Genomic DNA, 18,762 nt, shown 5'->3' on the forward strand with positions numbered 1-18,762 from the left:
TTGCTTATATACATATACATGTGTGTACATATATGTTTAGTACATGGTTTATATGCCTGAGTATAGATGTATGGATGTAATATATACATAACAGTATATAAAACTATATAACAATAATTTAGGGTGGGTTTTCATTTTGTTTTGTTTTGTGTTTTGCTGGGAAATAAGTTTGCAAACACACACACATACTTTCAATTTCAGAGCTTGTGGATTTCAGAATTGTGGGTAAGGGTTTGGGGGTGTATTAACATACAGCAACACTTGCCCAGCCTTCAGAAGCATATGGTTAAATGTTACAAGCCAGAGTTCAGGGGTCAGATGTGAGCCGGTAGGAAAAGTAAAGAAAGAGGCTGTATTGCGTCATAAGAGCCTCCTGTCAAACCCTGAGCTTTGCCACTTACGGGCCATGTTACGTGGGCAACTGTCTCAACCCCACTGTCTAGGTTTTCTTGTATGTAAGACAGGGACAGATATACAAACTTCTCGGGATGTGGCAAGGATTGAATAACATTGTGGCAAGCACGTAGAGGGGTACCTGGTTCCTAGGAGGCTGCTTGTTTGCTATTAAAAACCGACTGTGCCCCGTGGGGGGCTCCTGCAGTGTGGCCCTCGTCGGCTTCCTCACAGCCCTCTCCTGCCATTGTAGGGTGATGTTGGACTCAGTGACACACAGTACCTTCCTGCCCAACACGTCCTTCTGCGACCCCCTGATGTCGTGGACTGATCTGTTCAGCAATGAAGAGTATTATCCTGCCTTTGAGCATCAGACAGGTGCGTAAATCCAGAGAAGCCCATCCGAGCTGGGAAGAGCTGGGGCAGGAGGTGGTGCTGGCCTCTAGGAGGTGGCAAAGCCATGCTGGGGGCCTGAAAATGCCAGCTTCCACCAGTGTTCGGGGCAGAAAACTGGAGGAGGTCTGGGAAGCAGGCGGGGCAGCTTCTACGGAAAGAAAAGTACCAGAATCCTCACCCTAACCTCTTCCCAGCTCTGTGGCCTTGGGGGACTCCACTAACATCTTCAGGCCTCATTTTGCTAACAGAATCAATCTCTTGGAGTTATTGTATTTAAGCAATGTAGTGGAAAGAAACCCTTAGCCTAGAGCCTAGCCTGCTGTGATTGCTTGATCATCATGGTTTTAGCTAACATTTGCTGAATCTAGCTATGGTTCAGGCCCTGTGCCAAGCACCCATCTCATCCTTACAGCAGCCCTCTGAGAAATGAACAATTATTATTTCCACTTTACAGATGAAGAAACTGAGGCACAGAGAGGTCAAGTGGCTTGTCCAAGGTCTTACGGTTAATTAAGTATCCTACATGGTCATCTTATAAATGATGTTACCCTGTGGTTATTGTTATTAATATTACTGTTTTTCTCTGAGCTTCTATTTCCTTATCCCTAAAGCAGGGATGATGAGAATCACTGTGAGGATTAAGAGAGCCAAACTGCATAAAATACATAGCTTGGCCCAAAGCAAGTGCTCGGTAAACATGAATCCCTACACTGTCCACCAGGCCTCCCTTCCCACCCTTCCTCCTCTGTCAGACAGTTTTCTCCACCTAAAAAGGAAGCATGGGGCCCTGTGCAAATCCCATGTCAGAGGGGGGCCAGCTGAGCTGTGCCCCAGCATCTCTCTGAGGGCCTCTGTCCCCAGGTGTTCGGGTGACTGCACATCACAGCAAACCTGGCAGAGTGCTCACAGGGCAGGTGCACGCCCCGAGGCTGGTGATGCAAGTCCTAATCAAGCTGTCAGTCCTCACGGGGCCTTAACCCTGTGCATCCCGGCTTGGCATGGTCCACACTCAGGGGCAGGAGGCAGGCAGGCCCAGGAGAGGCCAAGCCTCTGAGGCTGCTGCAAAATGTCCCCCACCAGAAGGAAGCCCCTGCCTCCAGGCCAGAGGCCAAGGTGTCACAGACACACTTGAGGCGCTTACCTCCATAACCCAGTCCTGCCCCTGCTCCTGCCACCAACGCCGGTACACACACATGCACAGGATGTCTCTCACCCTATCTGGAGGGTCCTGAGTCAGCCAGCTACATATTCCAGTTCTCCTTTAGGCCTAAGAAACACTCTGATTCAGAGATAATGAAGAATGTCCTCTATTTCTGCCCCTCAATATTTGGTTGAGGCAAGTTTGAAGGAGGAAAATGAAGGTTTTTGTGTCCCCATTGTCTCCCCCTTTGTCTGATGGTGGCAGGGTCCAGAAAGAAGGTCCTTCTCTCCACACATGCATAACCCAGACCTGCTATCCCGGGAGCCCCCTCTTCCTGCCCATTCTGCCAGGTGGCAGCTAGAGAGGTGGCAGGAGGGGACGGCCTGTCTGCCCAGGGAAGTATTCCAGGCACTGGAGCAGTTTCTGCAGTTATCGAGAGCTCAGACTTTGGAGCCGGATATCCTAAATGCAGTCTGGCTTTGTGATTTAATAACTGTAGCATTGTAACTTCTTGTGCCTTAGTTTTCTCATCTGTAAAATGGAGATGGCAGTAACACCTACCTCGTAGAATGTTTATCAGGGCGGTTTGTTATTACGTGGGAAGTGTTTGGAACACAGTCAGGTGCAGGACAAGCACACAGGGGCATTTAAAAATGAAGGACTCATTTCAGTTTGGGAAGATGAAAAGGTCCTGGAGATGGGCAGAGGTGATGGTTAGCACAATCATGTGAATGGACTTAATGCCACTAAACTCTACACTTAAAAAGAGTTAAAATGGTACATTCTAAGTCTATTTTACCACAGTAAAACAAAACAAAACAAAACAAAACAAAAACGAAGGGTTAACAGAAATGATCACCAGTAGGATTGCCAATGGGGCTGACACCTGACAGTCTCAGACATAAAGACACAGCTTTCTCCTGTCTGAGGCCTCTGCATTTCCAACAGTCTAATGAGAGGTTGGACCAGGTCATTGCTAAGACCCCTTCCAGAAGCTTCTCTGATTCCTGCAGCACAGATGTAGCCCTCTTCTTCCACCACCCATTGAGAGAAGACCAAATCCCACCAAGGCATGAGGCCGATGAAAATAAAATATACTGCAGGAGTAACCTTCCCTGAGGGAGGAGCCCGACTTTTGACTTGCCTCCTGGCTCTCTGGATTCCGGAAGGAGCTGAATGTCCCTGACCTCCTAAAGGTGGAGAGAAGTTGGATGTGCAAGGATAGTTGAGAGCTGCCTGGGCACTAGGTGGGCCCTGCAGGCCCTGGCTCTCCTCAGAGCACCCTCCTCTGTATTTTCTATCCCAGAGAGGTGATGCCTCCATCCGAGCGTCTGCGGAGAGGGAGGCAGCAAGGGACTGCAAACTCCCCGTGGTCTGTGCCCAGTGAGACATCCCTCCAGCCCCACGACTCCCAGTTAGTGGAAAAACAGCTCAGTCTCTTTCCCCCTCTTCATTTCTCCTATTGAATAAAAAAGCAACAAGGGGCCCCGTCTCATCCTTTCCAAGTCAGGATTTGACAGCTTATATACTTTGAGACCAAAAGGAAAGAAAGGGAGAAAGAAATGATGTGCCCACTAGACAAACGATGTCTACAAGAGGGCAGGGAGGAATAATCAACTTAGTCAGGAAAACCAGGTGTTCTCACAACCTTTTCCAATGGCTTTAGCCGACAGCAGCCGAATCTGTGCCCGCCACACGCTAACCACAAAGGATCGGACCTGCTCTTTGAAGCAGGCCTTCTGCGTGGCCTCCCTGCAAGGACGGGGAGTGGACGGTCACAGACTGCAAAATACTCTAGAATTCCATTAACTCCCTCTGGGGCTTCCCTTATGCTCTCTTAAAATAAAGAATTACCGATACTGGAAAACTTTATCAAATTGTGCAGGGCAGGCCACCTGTCCTTCACAAGCATATGATACTTTTTAAAGATATTTCTCCACTCAAGTTCTGACAAGTCATGGAGTACCCTGGCCTCACACCTCGTTGCTGACTCTCTGCCCTGAACCTGCACACAGCCACACAGCCCTCCCGTTTGCCAAGGTGACCACGCCGACATGCGGTGCCCCCTCTGCTGTGGATTCTGGTTACTACTTTGTCTGCAGCAAAGGTTTCTAGACTGGGGCCATTCCAGGGCTTCCTGAGAGGTCCCTCAGGAACCTGGGGTGACAGTTGAGAAGGGCAGGCTTCAGCTGCCACTCTCCATCCCCACTGTCACGCAAGGCTCTTGCACCTTGAAGGCACGAAGGCCCAGCTGCAAGAGCTGGAGAATCCCTACATGACCTACCCCCAGCTCTGACACTTCCTCAGAGGACCTGGTGGCGGGGGGTGGGAGGGGGGCAGTCACAGGAGCACAGGGGAGAGCACACTAACTGCTACATCCTAGGGGCTCCACAAATATGTTAGCTGTTTGCTACACCATGGGAAATTTTATTTAAAAAAGAACTTTATTTGAAAAGGTGCAAAACCTTTTGGGTATTAACATCCAGAAGATCAGGGAGAGAGGCATTCGGGTCTCACGTGGGCTTTTCTCAGCAAGATCCACGCACTGGGTATAGAAGTCTGAGAGCGCATGCAAAAGAGTCTTAAGAATCTCTAAATCAAAACCAGATAAATAAAATCATTGAAGAGTGTGAGGTGGGCCTGTGGCGGTGGTGACATCCCGGGAGCACGCCCAGAGAGAGATCTCAGTGCTCACCACCAGCAGCCCACCGTGCACACATCTGAGCCTTCTGGGAAGCTGTGGCCTCGGGACCACTAGGGGCTTGGTGCTCCCTGCACCTTCCCAACCCCACATGCCCCAGGCCATAGCTCTTTGCTGATGCCCACCAACCCTTCTAGTCTCTTCTCCATCCAGTTTCTTACACTCCTCCGGGCTTCCCTCCCATTCCACCATCTCATGGTCTAAATCATTCCACGGGCTTGGAAGGAAGGCCAAGAAGGGCTATTAGATGGAGCTCCACCATCACTGGGAGGAAACCTGGAAACAATTTTTCATTTCAGGCTCCCCCCCGCCCCCCATAAAGTCCTTCCTTTCAGTGACAAAGCCACAACTGATGGTGCCCCGTGCTACCCAGTCCACTCGCAGGCTCTCTTCAGTGCGGCCCCAGGCAAAAAACTTTCCCGTCTCCCTATGCTAATAAATCACACTAATTACGGTCCAGGCTGTCTAACTCAGGCCTCCTGTGACCCAGACTCTCTGCCTCCCCACGCCGAGCCCTGGGCTTGCTTTGTTCTGCTTGTCCCTCAGCTAGATGGAGGGGTTGGGCGTGGCCTCGTTTCTCTAAGAACAAACACAGTCCCAAAAGAGTAATGAATTACAGGTGACTTATATTGAAGGCTTACTGTCCTCCAGATAACTGGGCTAAGTTCTTTACATGTACCATTTTTTTCCTTTTCACAGCAAACTTCCTATGAGGGAGGCACTATTATTCTTGTTTTGCAGAAGGAAGCTGAGGTCCAGGGAGGTTAAGAGACTCCGCTAGGGTTGCCCAACTAATACGATGAGGAGCCAGGACTGCAAATCAGGGAGGTCCATTCCCCAGCCCACATTCAGTTAACTCCACACAATCCTCACCTCCCTTCCTGGTCCCTTCCTGCAGGTCCCTTTCTCTTCAGGTCATTCAGTGGAACAGTAGAACGGAGGACGGGACGAGAGTCTGATTGAATTCCGGGAGCTGGCCGGTTCCTTTAGCTTCACAGAGTTTCTCATTGAGGATCCCCGATCAGCGGAGGAGAAAGACCAAGTTCTCCTGCAGAGGGTCTGGGGACCTAACTCAGAGCTCTAAGCTCAAACAATTTTCACAGTCTCCAGTCCCACAGATTTTGCATTCTGCTGCATATCTATTTTGTTGTAATAAGAAAAGTCAAAATCTCCCCCCAAATATTTGCTTGAAGGGAGGTTCCCCCAAAATGAACAATGTTGGCTCCAGAATTTCTATGTAGGAAGGGCTCAGGGGCAGCCATCCATTTGGAAAAGATGGCAAAGGGACTCACCTAGAACTTTCTTAAGAGCACTTTGCCTAAGATTGAGAAGACCACAAATGTCTATAATGAAGAAAGAAAGTTGTGGATTACTGGACCCACACTCTGGCATTTACACGGGAGAGGCACAGGCATTAATCCTGTGGGTTCAACTACCCTTGGCACCCCCTGTCCACCCCCTGCCCCCGGGGCGGGGGATTAGCCCCTGTCCCTGCCCCTCCACCCCAGTGTCAGAAGCATGGGTCTCGTGTGTGTCCTGAACACCAAGCATTTTACAAAATCACACAGACTCGCCAGTATCCCCACATTTTGAACAGTATTGGCCGCCTAACTCAGGCTGGCCATTTAAGGACAAATAAGCTTCGTTTATAATATAACTTCCTCAGTTTTCATTAAGAATATAAACCCAAATCTCCGGAAAGGGACAAAGCTTCTGACCTACACACACAGAGAGAGAGAAAGAACATATTACAAGTATTTGAGGAAATATAAAGTAGGTGTATGGGTAATCTTAATATTAACAAGTATACATGGATGGTATTTGATGAGCACTTACTACATGCCTGCCTCTGTTCTAAGCACCTTCCGTGGACATTCCCTGCTGACCATGTAGGCATTTGAGTGTGCCACCCCAGTTCTACAGGCTTAAGCCCTCCCTCTGAATTTAAATATGTCCCAAGTTATAATAGCACTTGTGAGAATCCCGCCCCCAGAATTGCTGAAAACCCCCTTAGCTGCTCAGTCCTTCCTCCCAGTACAACTGGCCCTTAAACAAATGTCCTGACCTACTTCCAGCTTCAAAGTTGCTGACTGAGACTGTGCTTAACAGTGGCCTGTGGACATTTAGATTAAGGCTACCAGGCATGGGATGTGGTTCGTCCCCAACCCATACACATAGGCAGAAGAGTTTCAACACTCAACTTCTCCAAAGAGTTTTCATTATTTTATAAATGCTAGATGCATTGAGAAAAACACTTCATGTTTCCAGACAATATAATCTATTAAAGATAACATACTCTGTGGGTGCATTACCCCTTCTTTTATTTGCCCTGAGTTCACCTCCTCCAAGTAGCAAGAGGGTCTTCTTCATATCATCACAGAGGTTGCAAACCTTGTCATCATCAGTTTCTCATCCTTTTTCTGATTTTTTAAACCTTTTTTAACCTAGATTTTTATATGTCTAAAGATATATATATATATAATTTTATATGTGTATATGCCTTTGTCCAAATCTTTTTTAGTCAGTCTTGGAGATGTGTGTCCAACTTGGTCCTCCTCAACCAAGAACAGTGAGGCATGATATGATGCAAAATTCTCACATTTAAAGATGGAAAAATTGATGTGGACCTAACTTACTAGCCATGTGGCCTTAGTAGGCCATAATCTCCCAGAACCTCCTCTGTAAAGAGGGGATAATAGACCTTGGTGATTTGGCCAGTTGGTTACACTCACTGGACACCCACAGCAGGGTAGACCAGTCCCCAAGCACTCCTGACTCAGGATGAGCAAAGCAGAGCTGGCCAGACATGTGGAGTTCAGGGTTTGGGGAGGGGGATGAGGCATGAATCCTTCTGAGAAGGATACCTTTGGGGGCTGTGCAGGTTTGGGAGGTCTCCCTGAGATGGGGGAAGTGAGCTGTGGTCTTGAAAATGAGTAGGAATTAGTTAGGAGAAGGTAGATGGAGACCTTGTTCTGGGCCAGAAGCAATCCTGAGGGGGGGGGGGCAGATGAAGCAGGACTTCCTCACCTCTGCACCCCTCTAGTGAGGATAGGACCACAGAAACACACCGCAACCAGAAAGCACCCATGATGCTGGCTCTCTTTGCCCTCCGTGTAGTGAGAACAGCCATTTTCCTCTCAGCTCCCAAGGCTGTGGGAAGGCAGTTCCTGGTGAGGAGAGCCCGCCATGCTTGGCTCTGGCTCTGGCTTCCCTCCAGAGGGAGCTGCACACAAAGCCTGCTCTGTGGGTGAGCTTCAAAAGAAAGAGCTGAGGGGAAAGGAGCCTGCCAGCAACACCTCCCTGTGTCAGTGCCCACCCCCACCCCGGCGTTTCTCCGAATCCTCTAGGCCCTTTGGCTTCCAGAAACAACATGGCCCTGTTCATGTGCCAAAGAAAATAACAAGGGGGGTGGAAGTGGAGAGAGGAGGGAATGGAGACTTAGAAACCTTTCCATGAAAAGAAATAAAGTGTGTCCTCCAACTGCGGCACACCGATAGCCATCTCTGTTGGGGGCTCAGCTCAGGACCAAGGGCGGAAGAATTTCAAGGCTCATAAACGTCCCTCATCAGAATACCAGGAATGTCAAAGGCCCCCCAGGTTTACTCAAGCCAGAAATCGGTCGATGGAAGCACAGACCAGACTGGAGAATGGCCACCCTATTTTCTCAGGAGACCCTATTGGCCACAAGGGGCCCCCCCACAGGGTAGTGGGCCGGCTCCAGCCAGCGACCAGCAAGCAAGAAGAGAGGCAGCCCCCTTGTCACCTCACCCACCGGGGAGAGGCAACAACATTGACCTCCACCATCCTGGCAGAGTACTGACCCTTTATCCACATGCATATAAAGGTCTAATTAAAAATTTAAGATAAATTAAAACAAATCTATTGTGGGAAGGGAGATTTCTGGGGCTCTGACTTTTAGGGCGAGCCTCAGTTTCCTCCCTTGTGAAATCATACCTGTTTGGGAAGATTTGAGGAACTTGAGAAGTTGACACACAGGAGGTGCCTAAGAAGCTCCCAAGGGAGCAATACCCCTGAGAAGGCAGAGAACATCTCTCCTGCCTGGGATTGGAAGCTCCACAGATTCACTGGGGACAGTGGCTGCAAATGCAACATTTATGGGGGAATCAGAATAGCCTTATTGATATTTGCTGTGCTGTCTTACTCATGAGTGACCTTTTCTGTCATCCACACAGCCTAAGCCACACTCTCCTCTCCACTGTTCTCCTCAGGCCTTCTCACTCTCTCTTGCTCTCTGCCTCTGCCTCTCTCTCCACGTTTCATCTCTTCTCTGTCCTGACACTCTGACAACCAGGTATGATGGAATGGGAAGAGCGATGGCTTTCAAGTTCCAACTAGGGTTTAAATCCCAGCTCTGCCACATGCTGGCTGTGAGATTTGGGGCAAGTCCTCTGTGACCCTCAGGTTCATAATCTGTTACCTTCTAGGGGACAAGGACCAAACCTCTTACCATGAATCTTTAGCTCACAATTTGTTGCTTCACACATAACAGGTGTTCAATGACAATCTTAATAATGGCATTAGAATCTTCGAGGCTCTGTTCTAAGTACTTTTGCATATGATAGCTCATTTAATCCACGAAACAACTCCATGACATAGGTGCTATCATTTTCCCCATTGTGCCAATGAGGAGACTGAAGCTCATTTATTGAATGAATGAATGAGCACCATGACAGCCACAAGAGTTGTGTCCAAGAGCCTAACCAAGTACCTGGTACCTCACTTCTTCCATACCCCTTGTCTGCCACCCTTTCTGTTTCTCCTGGCATTGGGACAGAACTGTGCAGCACCCAATCTCTGTTCCAAGCCAGGCATGGCCACTTCTCAGCCTCCCAGACAAGATGGTGCCCACCTCTGTCTGGGTTTGTATGGGGCTCTTCTGAAGGAGTGAAGAGGCTCTGGCCTCAGGATGGAAATTCCTCAAAGCATCATCAAAACCACAAAAACAACAATACAACCAACTCCCCCACTTCCCTCTTCCCCAGCAGAGGCTGCTGTGGTGACCCAAGCTCTGTTGGCCTCTAGGCAACATCTCGCCAGCTGGAGGCCCTCTGCACAAGATGACCAGAGGCAGTGCACAAACCAGTGGCTAGTGTCGGCAACTGTGCGTAAGAGCAGAGGGAATCAAATCAGCTTCAAATTGTGCCCGGCACACACTAGGCATTCAGGAACTATTGAATTGGTTGACAGTTTTCTAGGCACTACACAGCCTATACACGCGTCAGCTCCAAACTGTATAACAGCCCTGTGAGTTGGACATATTATACCTATTGTACAGGTGAGGAAACTGAGGCTTAACTGTCTATGGACCCTGCCCAGGTCAAAAGCAGCCCAACTCTGGTTTGAACCCAGGCTTGTCAGGCTCCAAAGACTGTGCTCTGGATACCCTGTTGTCTGAACCCCAACCACTCAAGGGCCTTGTTCTTCCCTTTCTTCTCTAGTCCCCCTCTTTCCAAGCACCAAAATTAGGCCCCCGTGCTCCCAAGCCATGACTGCGGTTCTCGCCGGTCCTTCTCTCTCCTGCTCCCAGGTGATCCCGGAAGATCCAGTCTCCTCTGGTTTTTGCGGTGGAACAGATAAGCCTGGGCCCCCGGAGAACACCCCACAGCCAGAGGCCCTTTTTACTCACAGCCAAGGGATGTGGATGTTAAAGGAATGGGAGCCTCCTTCAGGGGGCCCCCTGGAGGCTTTCCTGGGGACCGCGGTCCCTCACTTTCTCTCTCTCCTGGTGCAGCCTGCGATTCCTACTGGACGTCCGTCCACCCCGAGTACTGGACTAAGCGCCACGTCTGGGAATGGCTCCAGTTCTGCTGCGAGCAGTACAAGCTGGACGTCAACTGCATCTCCTTCTGCCACTTCAACATCAGCGGCCCGCAGCTGTGCAGCATGACGCAGGACGAGTTCATCGAGGCGGCTGGCATCTGCGGGGAGTACCTCTACTTCATCCTCCAGAACATCCGCTCGCAAGGTTAGTGTCCAGGGGGCCGGGCCTCCGGGGAAGGGGCCAGGAGTGGGGCCCAGTTAACCTCCCCCTCCCCGTCCCCCAAGTCCTTCCCCACCGTGCAAATCACACAGTGGGATTTCAAGAGCTGGAACTCCCTATTCACCAAAAGCCCCTTAGCCAAAATCTCTCAATCTCTGGAAGTTCTCCTTTGCTAGAATTAGAGACTGTAGGTCAAAGGGAGCAAGTTACAAGGAAGCAAGTTGAGTATTTTTATAACAAGAAAAGAAACCTAAAAAGACATTCAGGAACCAGGCAGAGACAACAAAATAATGTATTCTGTCAATTAAGATTCACCACCAGAAGACATGGGGGGAAAAGGAGCTTCTGCTTGACTTTTCACTAAGCAGAGGAGAAGAAAATGAACTAGACCCTTTCCCTTCCCGTTTCCAGAGGAGTCCAATTAATTGGCATTTCATTACCGTTTGCCTAATGGTCAAGGATCAAATGGCCGGAAGGTGGCGCCAGGGACATTATTTAATATTTCAATGCCCCACAAGAGCAGAATGTGGAAGAACGGGTGTTTTCAGACTGGAAAGGTTTCTTTGAGAACATATAATTCTGTCTCCCCATGTCACAGATAAAGGAACTAAGGTCCCAAGCGATTAGGTGACTTCTCCAAGGTCACACAGCACACAGAGTTGACTTGTGGAAAGTCAACACAAAGCAAGGGCTTTGAGTTCGGAAAGGCCTGTGTTGCAACCCTGACTCCCAACACTCTGGAGCCACAGGTCCTCTGGCAAAGGGTTTGCCCTCTCTGAATTTCCACTGCCTCGTCTGTACACTGAGATAATAATACACACCTTCCCAGGTGACAGGACTCCATGAAACATGACCCAGAGCAGCATATAAAGATGCAAATGCAGTAAATGGCAGCAGTTTTTGTCATTATGAATATAACCAAGGGGAAAGACATTTTTAAAAATAAGGAAATACATCTCAGTTCACTTTTAAGAAAGACTTTTCTAAAAGTCAGCCTCTTTTTTTTTTTGGAAAGACTGCTTCAGGAGATACTAAAGGTAGGAAGCTCCCCATCACTGGAGATAATCAAGCAGGCTAATAGCCCCCAATTGATGGGGATGCTGTGGCAGGGATTCCTCTTTGGGCAGAAAACCACAGAGGACCTTCCAACTCTAAGATTCTTTGCTTTCCCCTTGCTCCCCCCCATCATGACTGCCTGAGGGCAGGAAAGCTATGGGTGTTGGCCCTGGGGCACATCTCAGCTTCTGCCCTGGGAGCTACGACCCACCAGGTGTGGCAAGGAAGGGACCAACAGACCTGCTGTGCATCATTGGCCAGTCTTGGCTTCATTATAGCCGGTGATAGGGCCCTGCCAGGAGCAGTGGCCCAGGCCATAGAGTGGGCCCTCCATGAAAAGGAGAAAGTCTGAATAAATCACAGCAGCTCAGGGAGGGCCTCCATTCAGAACTCTCCCTGGGCCACGGAGAGGGAGGTGTTCCATCCTGGAAGAGGATGCAGCTTGGCAACACCAGCCTTCACCAAACATCATGCCAATCAAGTTTGTCTCCAGACCCCGGCAGCCCCTGTGCTGGGGTCTCTCGGCCTGGGTGCCTCCCTTCCCTGACCCTTGTTTCATCCCCAAATCTCTGCCATTACCTCAGGGCCCGTGCAAAACAGGCCAAACACAATTGTTTTTCCAACAGGCCGTATTTTGCCTCTCATCCTGAGGAATCCCTGGGGTCACAAGGCCAACTCCAGCGGTGGAATTTCAGGCCGGGGTAGTTAACTGTGTTGAGCAGTAGAACTACCTACACCACCAAGCTGCTCCACACCGAAATTCCTCCTTAAATGTTCCTCAAGCAGGAATGTATACTGTGTATCGTGAATCGAAATACATGCAGTAAGACCACAGTTTACTGCGTCCCAATGTGTTTCACCTGTTATCCCAGACTAATTCCCAGCGCTATCTTTCATTCGCAAAAGTGTCTGCCTTTGTACAATAAATTAGACGATCTGGTTATTACCTAGTTTAGGCCTTCTTTTACTGACTGCATGGATCAGGACTCCGGCAGAACAGGACACAGAACCAGTGAGTTTGGACAGTGGGAGGAGCTACAGGGAGGGGACAGGACCCAGTGTGCTGTCTGGCTCAGGAGGTATCTCAATAGGCTTCAAGGGCTCAGAAACTCGGGGACACTGGTCGCTGGAGAGTGAGGCCAGCAGGGAGGGCGGGGGGCCGTGGGTGGCTTCCACTGCGGGAGTGGAATGGGTCCCTCATTGGTCAGTCCTCCATCCTGTTCTCGGACAGCCCTCCGGGCAGAGTGCACCCAGGTGCCCTGGCTGACCAGAACCCATCAGAAAATGGCACTGGGAATAAACAGTCACAAATGTGTCCTGTTCCAGGCCCCTCAGTCACAGGAAGTTAATCCTGCTGAACACCAAACTAGAAAAGAGGTGTCCCTTGGCCTGTGCCACCACGTGGTAACTTGATAATTCCTCCCCCAGGCCACCCCATTTTTCAGAGGAGCAAACCAAGGCCCCGACATAATCTCCCAAATTCTTATTACAGCCTCTCGGTGGGTCTTGCCTTCCTTTTGGCCTCCTATGTCCATTTTCCCCTTTGGCCAGGACATAAGGGGCATTCAAACCCCCAAGGGACTGGAGGTCCCAAAACAGATCACAGACCCTGCAAGCAGAGCTGAAGGGGAACCCACTCAGCGGGAGTCTTGTCACATGCTGCCCAGAGACTGAGTGAGGTCACACTGGGGTGGTGACACGGCCCAGCTCAGTCAGGGCCCAGGCACCCTTGGAAAATCCTCGAGGCTGCTGGAATGCCTGGCCCCAGGGCCTGCTCCAGGAGCCCTTTAAAAACCAGGAGAAGGTTATCTCTCAAAGGTGGCTTCAGCATGGCCCAATAAGAGCCAGGTGGTCTCAAAGTTTCTTTCTGAAATAAAACTACCCCGCAGAGGGGACAGTTGCTCCCCTTCTCCCCAGTACCCGCTCTCCCAGTCGGGGAACCCAGGGTCCCCTGGTACCATTTGTGGACTTCTTCTTCCTTCCCAGGTTACTCCTTCTTTACGGACACTGAAGAGACCAAGGCTGCCATCAAAGACTGTAAGTAGCCAGGTTCACGTGGCCCAAGGTGGTCCCAAGGCCGCTGGTGGGCACCATGGGCTTGACGGTTCTTTTGTGACCACAACTGAAAAGTTGATGACCTAATAAACCAGTCACAGACCAGAAGAAGACAGCAAGGGAAAATGTGGTGGGCAGAGCATGGGGCCTGGGTTTATGGATTCCTCGTCCTCCCCCAGACTCAGTTTCCCTATCTGTAAAATGGAGCGACCGTCCCCAGTTGTGGTGAGTTGGAGAAATGGTGCATATGAAGTGCCTGGCAACATGGATGCTCCAAGCAGCGCTAGCTGTGAGCAACTATAACCATAATGACTAACCCTGCAGTTGATAATGTCTGCAAAGATCTGAGCTGGGGACCAGCCCTGGCCTGGGGACCAGCGGGAGACACGGGTCCTGGGTAGGCCCCTTTCCTCCGTGGACTTCAGCCTCTTCATCCACAGAGAGGGGATAGGGAATGGGGGCCGGGGGGGGGGGGGGACTCGTGAGGCCTCTGAGGGGCAGATACGGTTGGATGGTTTCTCATGACTTATTTTTGCTGTCCTGAAAGTCCCAAGCAATTAACTGAGGATTCAGGTTATCTGGTTAATGTAGATTTTTCCATTCAGAGTTTGAGCCCAGGAATAGCTGCGTCCATAAGGCACACACTGCAGGCTTACAGAGGCCCGCCATGCCCCACAGAGCTCCGGGGCCGTCAGGAGTGGTTCTGCCTTCCATGAGGTTTCCCCACACTCGGGCCGCAGGGCAGAGCCTCTCCTACCTGTGAACAAAGTTCCCGCGGAGTTTCCCATCCATCCATAGCGGTCTGCGGGGTACAAACCCTGCTGTCTCCACCCAGCCCAGTCCAGGCAAAGCCCCTCCCCCCCCAGAAAGAAATGAGCCCACTGAGGCCCAGGGGCCATTACTGAGTCTGTCTAAAGGCTTGAACCCAGGGCAGGCGCTTGCCGTGCTCCTAAGCAGCAGTGAGTTTGACCTGCCCAAACTTTTCCCAGTGGTCAGTGGTTCTGCCTATAAATGGGTGTCTTTTTTTGCCAGCCTGCCTCCCTCACAGCTAGGAAGAGATAGTGTGTCCCGTAAGTTCTGTAGAAGAAATTGTTACCTGAGTATAGAACTAGCCCCAATTAGAGTCATTGCTGTAATCATAATGGCGGCTAGCCTTCCCCGAGTGCTTATAATGAGCCAGGCCCTGTGCTAGAATCTTTACCAACATTGTTTCAGGTAATCTTTCTAATAACCCTGAAAGACAAGACCTAGTACCAAGCTTAGAGGTTAAAGGTGACAAGGTTAGGAAGGTGACAGATAACCCAGGTGTGTCTAAGTCTGAAGCCCTTAATCCCTTCCTCTCTTCACACATCCCTTCCTTTCCCTTCTCGTTCATTCATTCATTCAACAAACATTTAGTGTACCCTTACCATGAGCCAGGCCCAGGCACCTACTATGTGCCATGGCTGCAGCAATGGGCGCAAACTTGGTCTTTCCATCATAAAGCAAGTGAGGGCGACATCAAACAAACAATCCCTGTAATAAATTTGTAATGGTTAAGTATGATGATACCACAAAGGAAAAGGACAGGGTGCTGTGTGTGACGGAGAACAGACTGCATTCCAATTAGGGATGAGGGAAGACTTCCAGGAAGAAGAGAGATTTAAATTAAGCCTAAAAGATGAGCAGAAGTTAGCCAGGAAGAGGGAAGAAAAGGGTACAGGGAGTGAGTGGCAAGTGCAAAGGCCCTGAGGCAGGAACAGTTTTGGAGCCCTTGAAAAAGAATCAGAAAACTAGCATTAGGAGGCTCAATGCAGTGACCGGTAGCCACATGTGGCCATTAAGTTTAATTAAAATTATACAGCTTTTGAGTTTGGATTTCATTCTGACCAGGCTGGGAAGTCGCTGAAGCAGGAAACAATAAGATCCCATCTGCACTTTAAGAAGATCCCCCAGACTGCTGTGTCTGGGTCAGGAAGGAGCCCAGCTAGGACGCTATTGTCCAGGAGGCAGAGTGATGGTGATGGGAGGGACAGAGAGAAGTTTCTGGAGGTAAAGGTGCTGATAAGACAAGGGCTCTGAGCTGGCATCTCTACGGAGACAAACCCTGCACAACGGAGGCTGCCCCAGGCTTTGCTCCGTGCAGGCCATGCCCAGCCTTACCAACGAGAGAGGCACCGTTTCTAGACTGAACTCAGGGTTAAGTGGTCCAGTGAGCACACCGAAAAGCAGCACCCCAGCTCTGCCGAATGGCGGCCTCCACTACCACACCAGGAAACCGTGGCCTTCCCACGGAGCCCCTGAGGCCCATCTCTGGCTCTCGCACAGCTCTCCCCAGACAGAACCCCCAACATATAGTTTAACGGGAATGAAGACAACAGACTGACAGATTATACAATGAGCCTGTTCTAGAAAATCCAGGACGTATGATCACGATGCCTATGGCCCCGCTGATGTCTCGTGATCCTAGTCACCCCCAACGCAGAAATGAGATGTGCCGGCCAGAGGCCAAGGCCTGGCCAACGAGGAGAGCTGGCATCCTGGGGCTGCAGGCAGCGTTCCCATCAGTCTGCAGTGAAGATGAACACCTACCCTTACCACCTGTGGAGCACTGTGCCCCGGGCAGCGCCAGGCAGAGTGTTTTACCTGCTCTAACTCATTTCATCCTCATTCCAACTCCATGAGGTAGGATGGTTGCCCCCATTTACATCTGAGGAACCAGAAGAGCAATGACTTGCAAAGAAGTGCACAGATGGGATTCCAACTCATTTTCTCAAAGTCTGTGCTTCTATACATTGGGCCATTCACCACACGTGCACACACACACACGCACACACGCACACATGCACTCACACACATGCACACAGACAGGTGCACATACCCCCAGACCCTTCTCTTCATTCCGCTGCCCCCTCAGTTGAGACCCAAGGCTCCAGACTCTTCTGGGTCTGCAGCTCCTCAGTGACCCAGAGAACAAGATGATTTTCAACTCAGTACCTGCGGAAGGGGCCCAGGCACGACAAGCTCTGAAGCTGTCGGGCTGGCCCAAGTGACATCCCCCGGCAACTCTCCACTTGTCTCTGCTCTCCACCTGCCCTTTCCCACCCCCACTGCAGAAATGCCAGAAAACCAAGCCTGCGGGCCTGGGGTCGCCGCCGCGAGCCTCCTGTTCCGAGGCTCAGAGCTTCTCCTCCCTGCACAGAGCGTGGGCTCTCTAGCCCCACTCGTGCATGGGGGACATCATGAGCAGGGTTGGGAAACTGCCCCTCCAGCCCCCATCTCAGCTTCTGGACTTCAGTCACTGACCGAGAATATATCCCGTGGCCACATTTTAACAGTCTCCAGTCTCAAGGCAACCAAACCTCTCCAAATCACACAGATAGCAGAGAACCCAGGCCATGCCCCCGTCGCCCCCGCACCAGGCCCCGCCCAGCTGCGGGGACCCCTCCGAGACAAAGATAGTTCTGCGTCCAGGGGACCTGTCGCCCGGAGCACCGGGGGCATCTGCGGTGAAGTTCGGTAGGGTCCTGGTGCTGCTGTGGCCTCTGGCTGGCACTGCTGGACGCTGTAGCTTGGTAACCTGCCTCCTCCCAGCTAACTCTGTACGGCTGCAGGGCCTCTGCCCCACGGCCACCCCACGGCCACCCCCAGCCAAGTGAGGCCTCCAATCTGTGGAGCCATGAGTGGCGTCAAAGCCACCATGCGGAACTGGGAGCAGCTAAAACAGGGATATCTCTGGTAAGACCCACCAGGAGAGGCTCCCACAGTCCACACAACCCCGCCTCACACTGACCTGTCCTGGGCTCAGCCAACCAAGCCAGAGATCCCTCACCTGCGGCACATGGAAGACATCACACAAATTAAAAGGGCAGCGTTTTCTCTCCCTCTTCTGGCCATTTTGGCATTTCAGGGCAAGCTTACTGTCTACTCACCGGTTCATAACTCACCTTGGTTTATCTCGCCTCTCCATTTGCTTTCTCTCTTCTTCAAAGATTAAGTTAAAGCAACGCTAGGTCCACCCTGCGGGTGCGCCAGGCAGCACGGCGCTCCACCAGACAGAAGGGCAGCCATCTTCCTTCTAGTCCTCGGCCAGCGGTCGGCCCTGCTCACCTGCTTTCACTCCTCTCCAGCCGGCAGCTACGTTCTGTCCTCACCTGGGTCCACCTGAGCATCCATTTGTGCTTTGCACACACCTGCCTGGGTGCATGGGCCTGGTGTCCCCCCATCAATGCAATTCCAGGCTGTAGCCCATGAAGGGGTGCAGAGGGGACCCTGAAAGCTGAAGGGCTGCATTCATCTCATTGTTCGTTCCAGCGGACATGTGCTGTAGCTACTAGAGCTGAGGGCTCTGAGGCCGGCCTGCCTGGGTGCAGAGTTGGGCTCCACCAGCAGCCGGGCACGTGACCTGAACCGTGCCCCCACCCCCCAAACATCCCCGGGGCTCGCTGCTTGCCTGTTCCAGTACCTCCTCGTCAGGGAGTCTGGTCTGCTGGCTCACCCCTCTTCACCACTGTTTTCCTACCCGCACCCTGCTTCAATATTCTCAGCATTTATCGCTTGTTCATTAGATGTTCTTACCCACTTGGATGTAAGTCCCCAAGAGGAGATACCCGCCTCGGCCTGTGCCTCCAGCACCTCATACAGTGGGCATACTGTGGCTCAACGCTCATGAACGAATGAGTGAATGAGCTGCAGTGAGCTCCCTGACCTCGCTCTGCCTCCACTTACTTCTATGTAAAATGGGGATAGAAATAGACGTTCATCACAAGGGTGAGTGAGATTGAGAACCTGGCAATACTAAACACTCAACAAACTCAGCTAATAATTATTCACGGAGTGTTCATTGAACACCTACTATGAAAGACAAGATAAAAGTAGTAGCTCTGGGGCACCTGGGTGGCTCCAGTTGCTTAAGCGACTGCCTTTGGCTCAGGTCATGATCCTGGAGTCCAGGGATCGAGTCCCGCATCGGGCTCCCTGCTCAGCGGAGAGTCTGCTTCTCCCTCTCCTGCTCCCCCGTCTCGTGCGCTCTCTCTCTCT

General features: G+C 51.1%; 1 protein-coding gene across 2 annotated transcripts in view; it reads left to right on the plus strand.

The window, feature by feature from the left end:
• The window catches only part of ELF5 (E74 like ETS transcription factor 5), a 38,827-nt gene that overhangs the window by 17,291 nt on the left and 2,774 nt on the right, over positions 1-18,762 (plus strand). The window contains exons 2-4 of one of the 2 annotated variants that reach the window (XM_028087752.2): positions 647-771; positions 10,384-10,617; positions 13,675-13,725. In XM_028087752.2, the coding sequence (XP_027943553.2) occupies positions 647-771; positions 10,384-10,617; positions 13,675-13,725 (410 nt within the window). Of the gene's footprint in view, positions 1-646; positions 772-10,383; positions 10,618-13,674; positions 13,726-18,762 lie in introns of those variants that run through there. The other variant, XM_028087753.1, reaches the window with a different exon arrangement.

This window comes from Eumetopias jubatus, unplaced genomic scaffold (genome assembly GCF_037043125.1).
Source record: "Eumetopias jubatus isolate StellerSeaLion01/CBP00866 unplaced genomic scaffold, mEumJub1_p1.0 scaffold_13, whole genome shotgun sequence".
Lineage (NCBI taxonomy): Eukaryota > Metazoa > Chordata > Mammalia > Carnivora > Otariidae > Eumetopias > Eumetopias jubatus.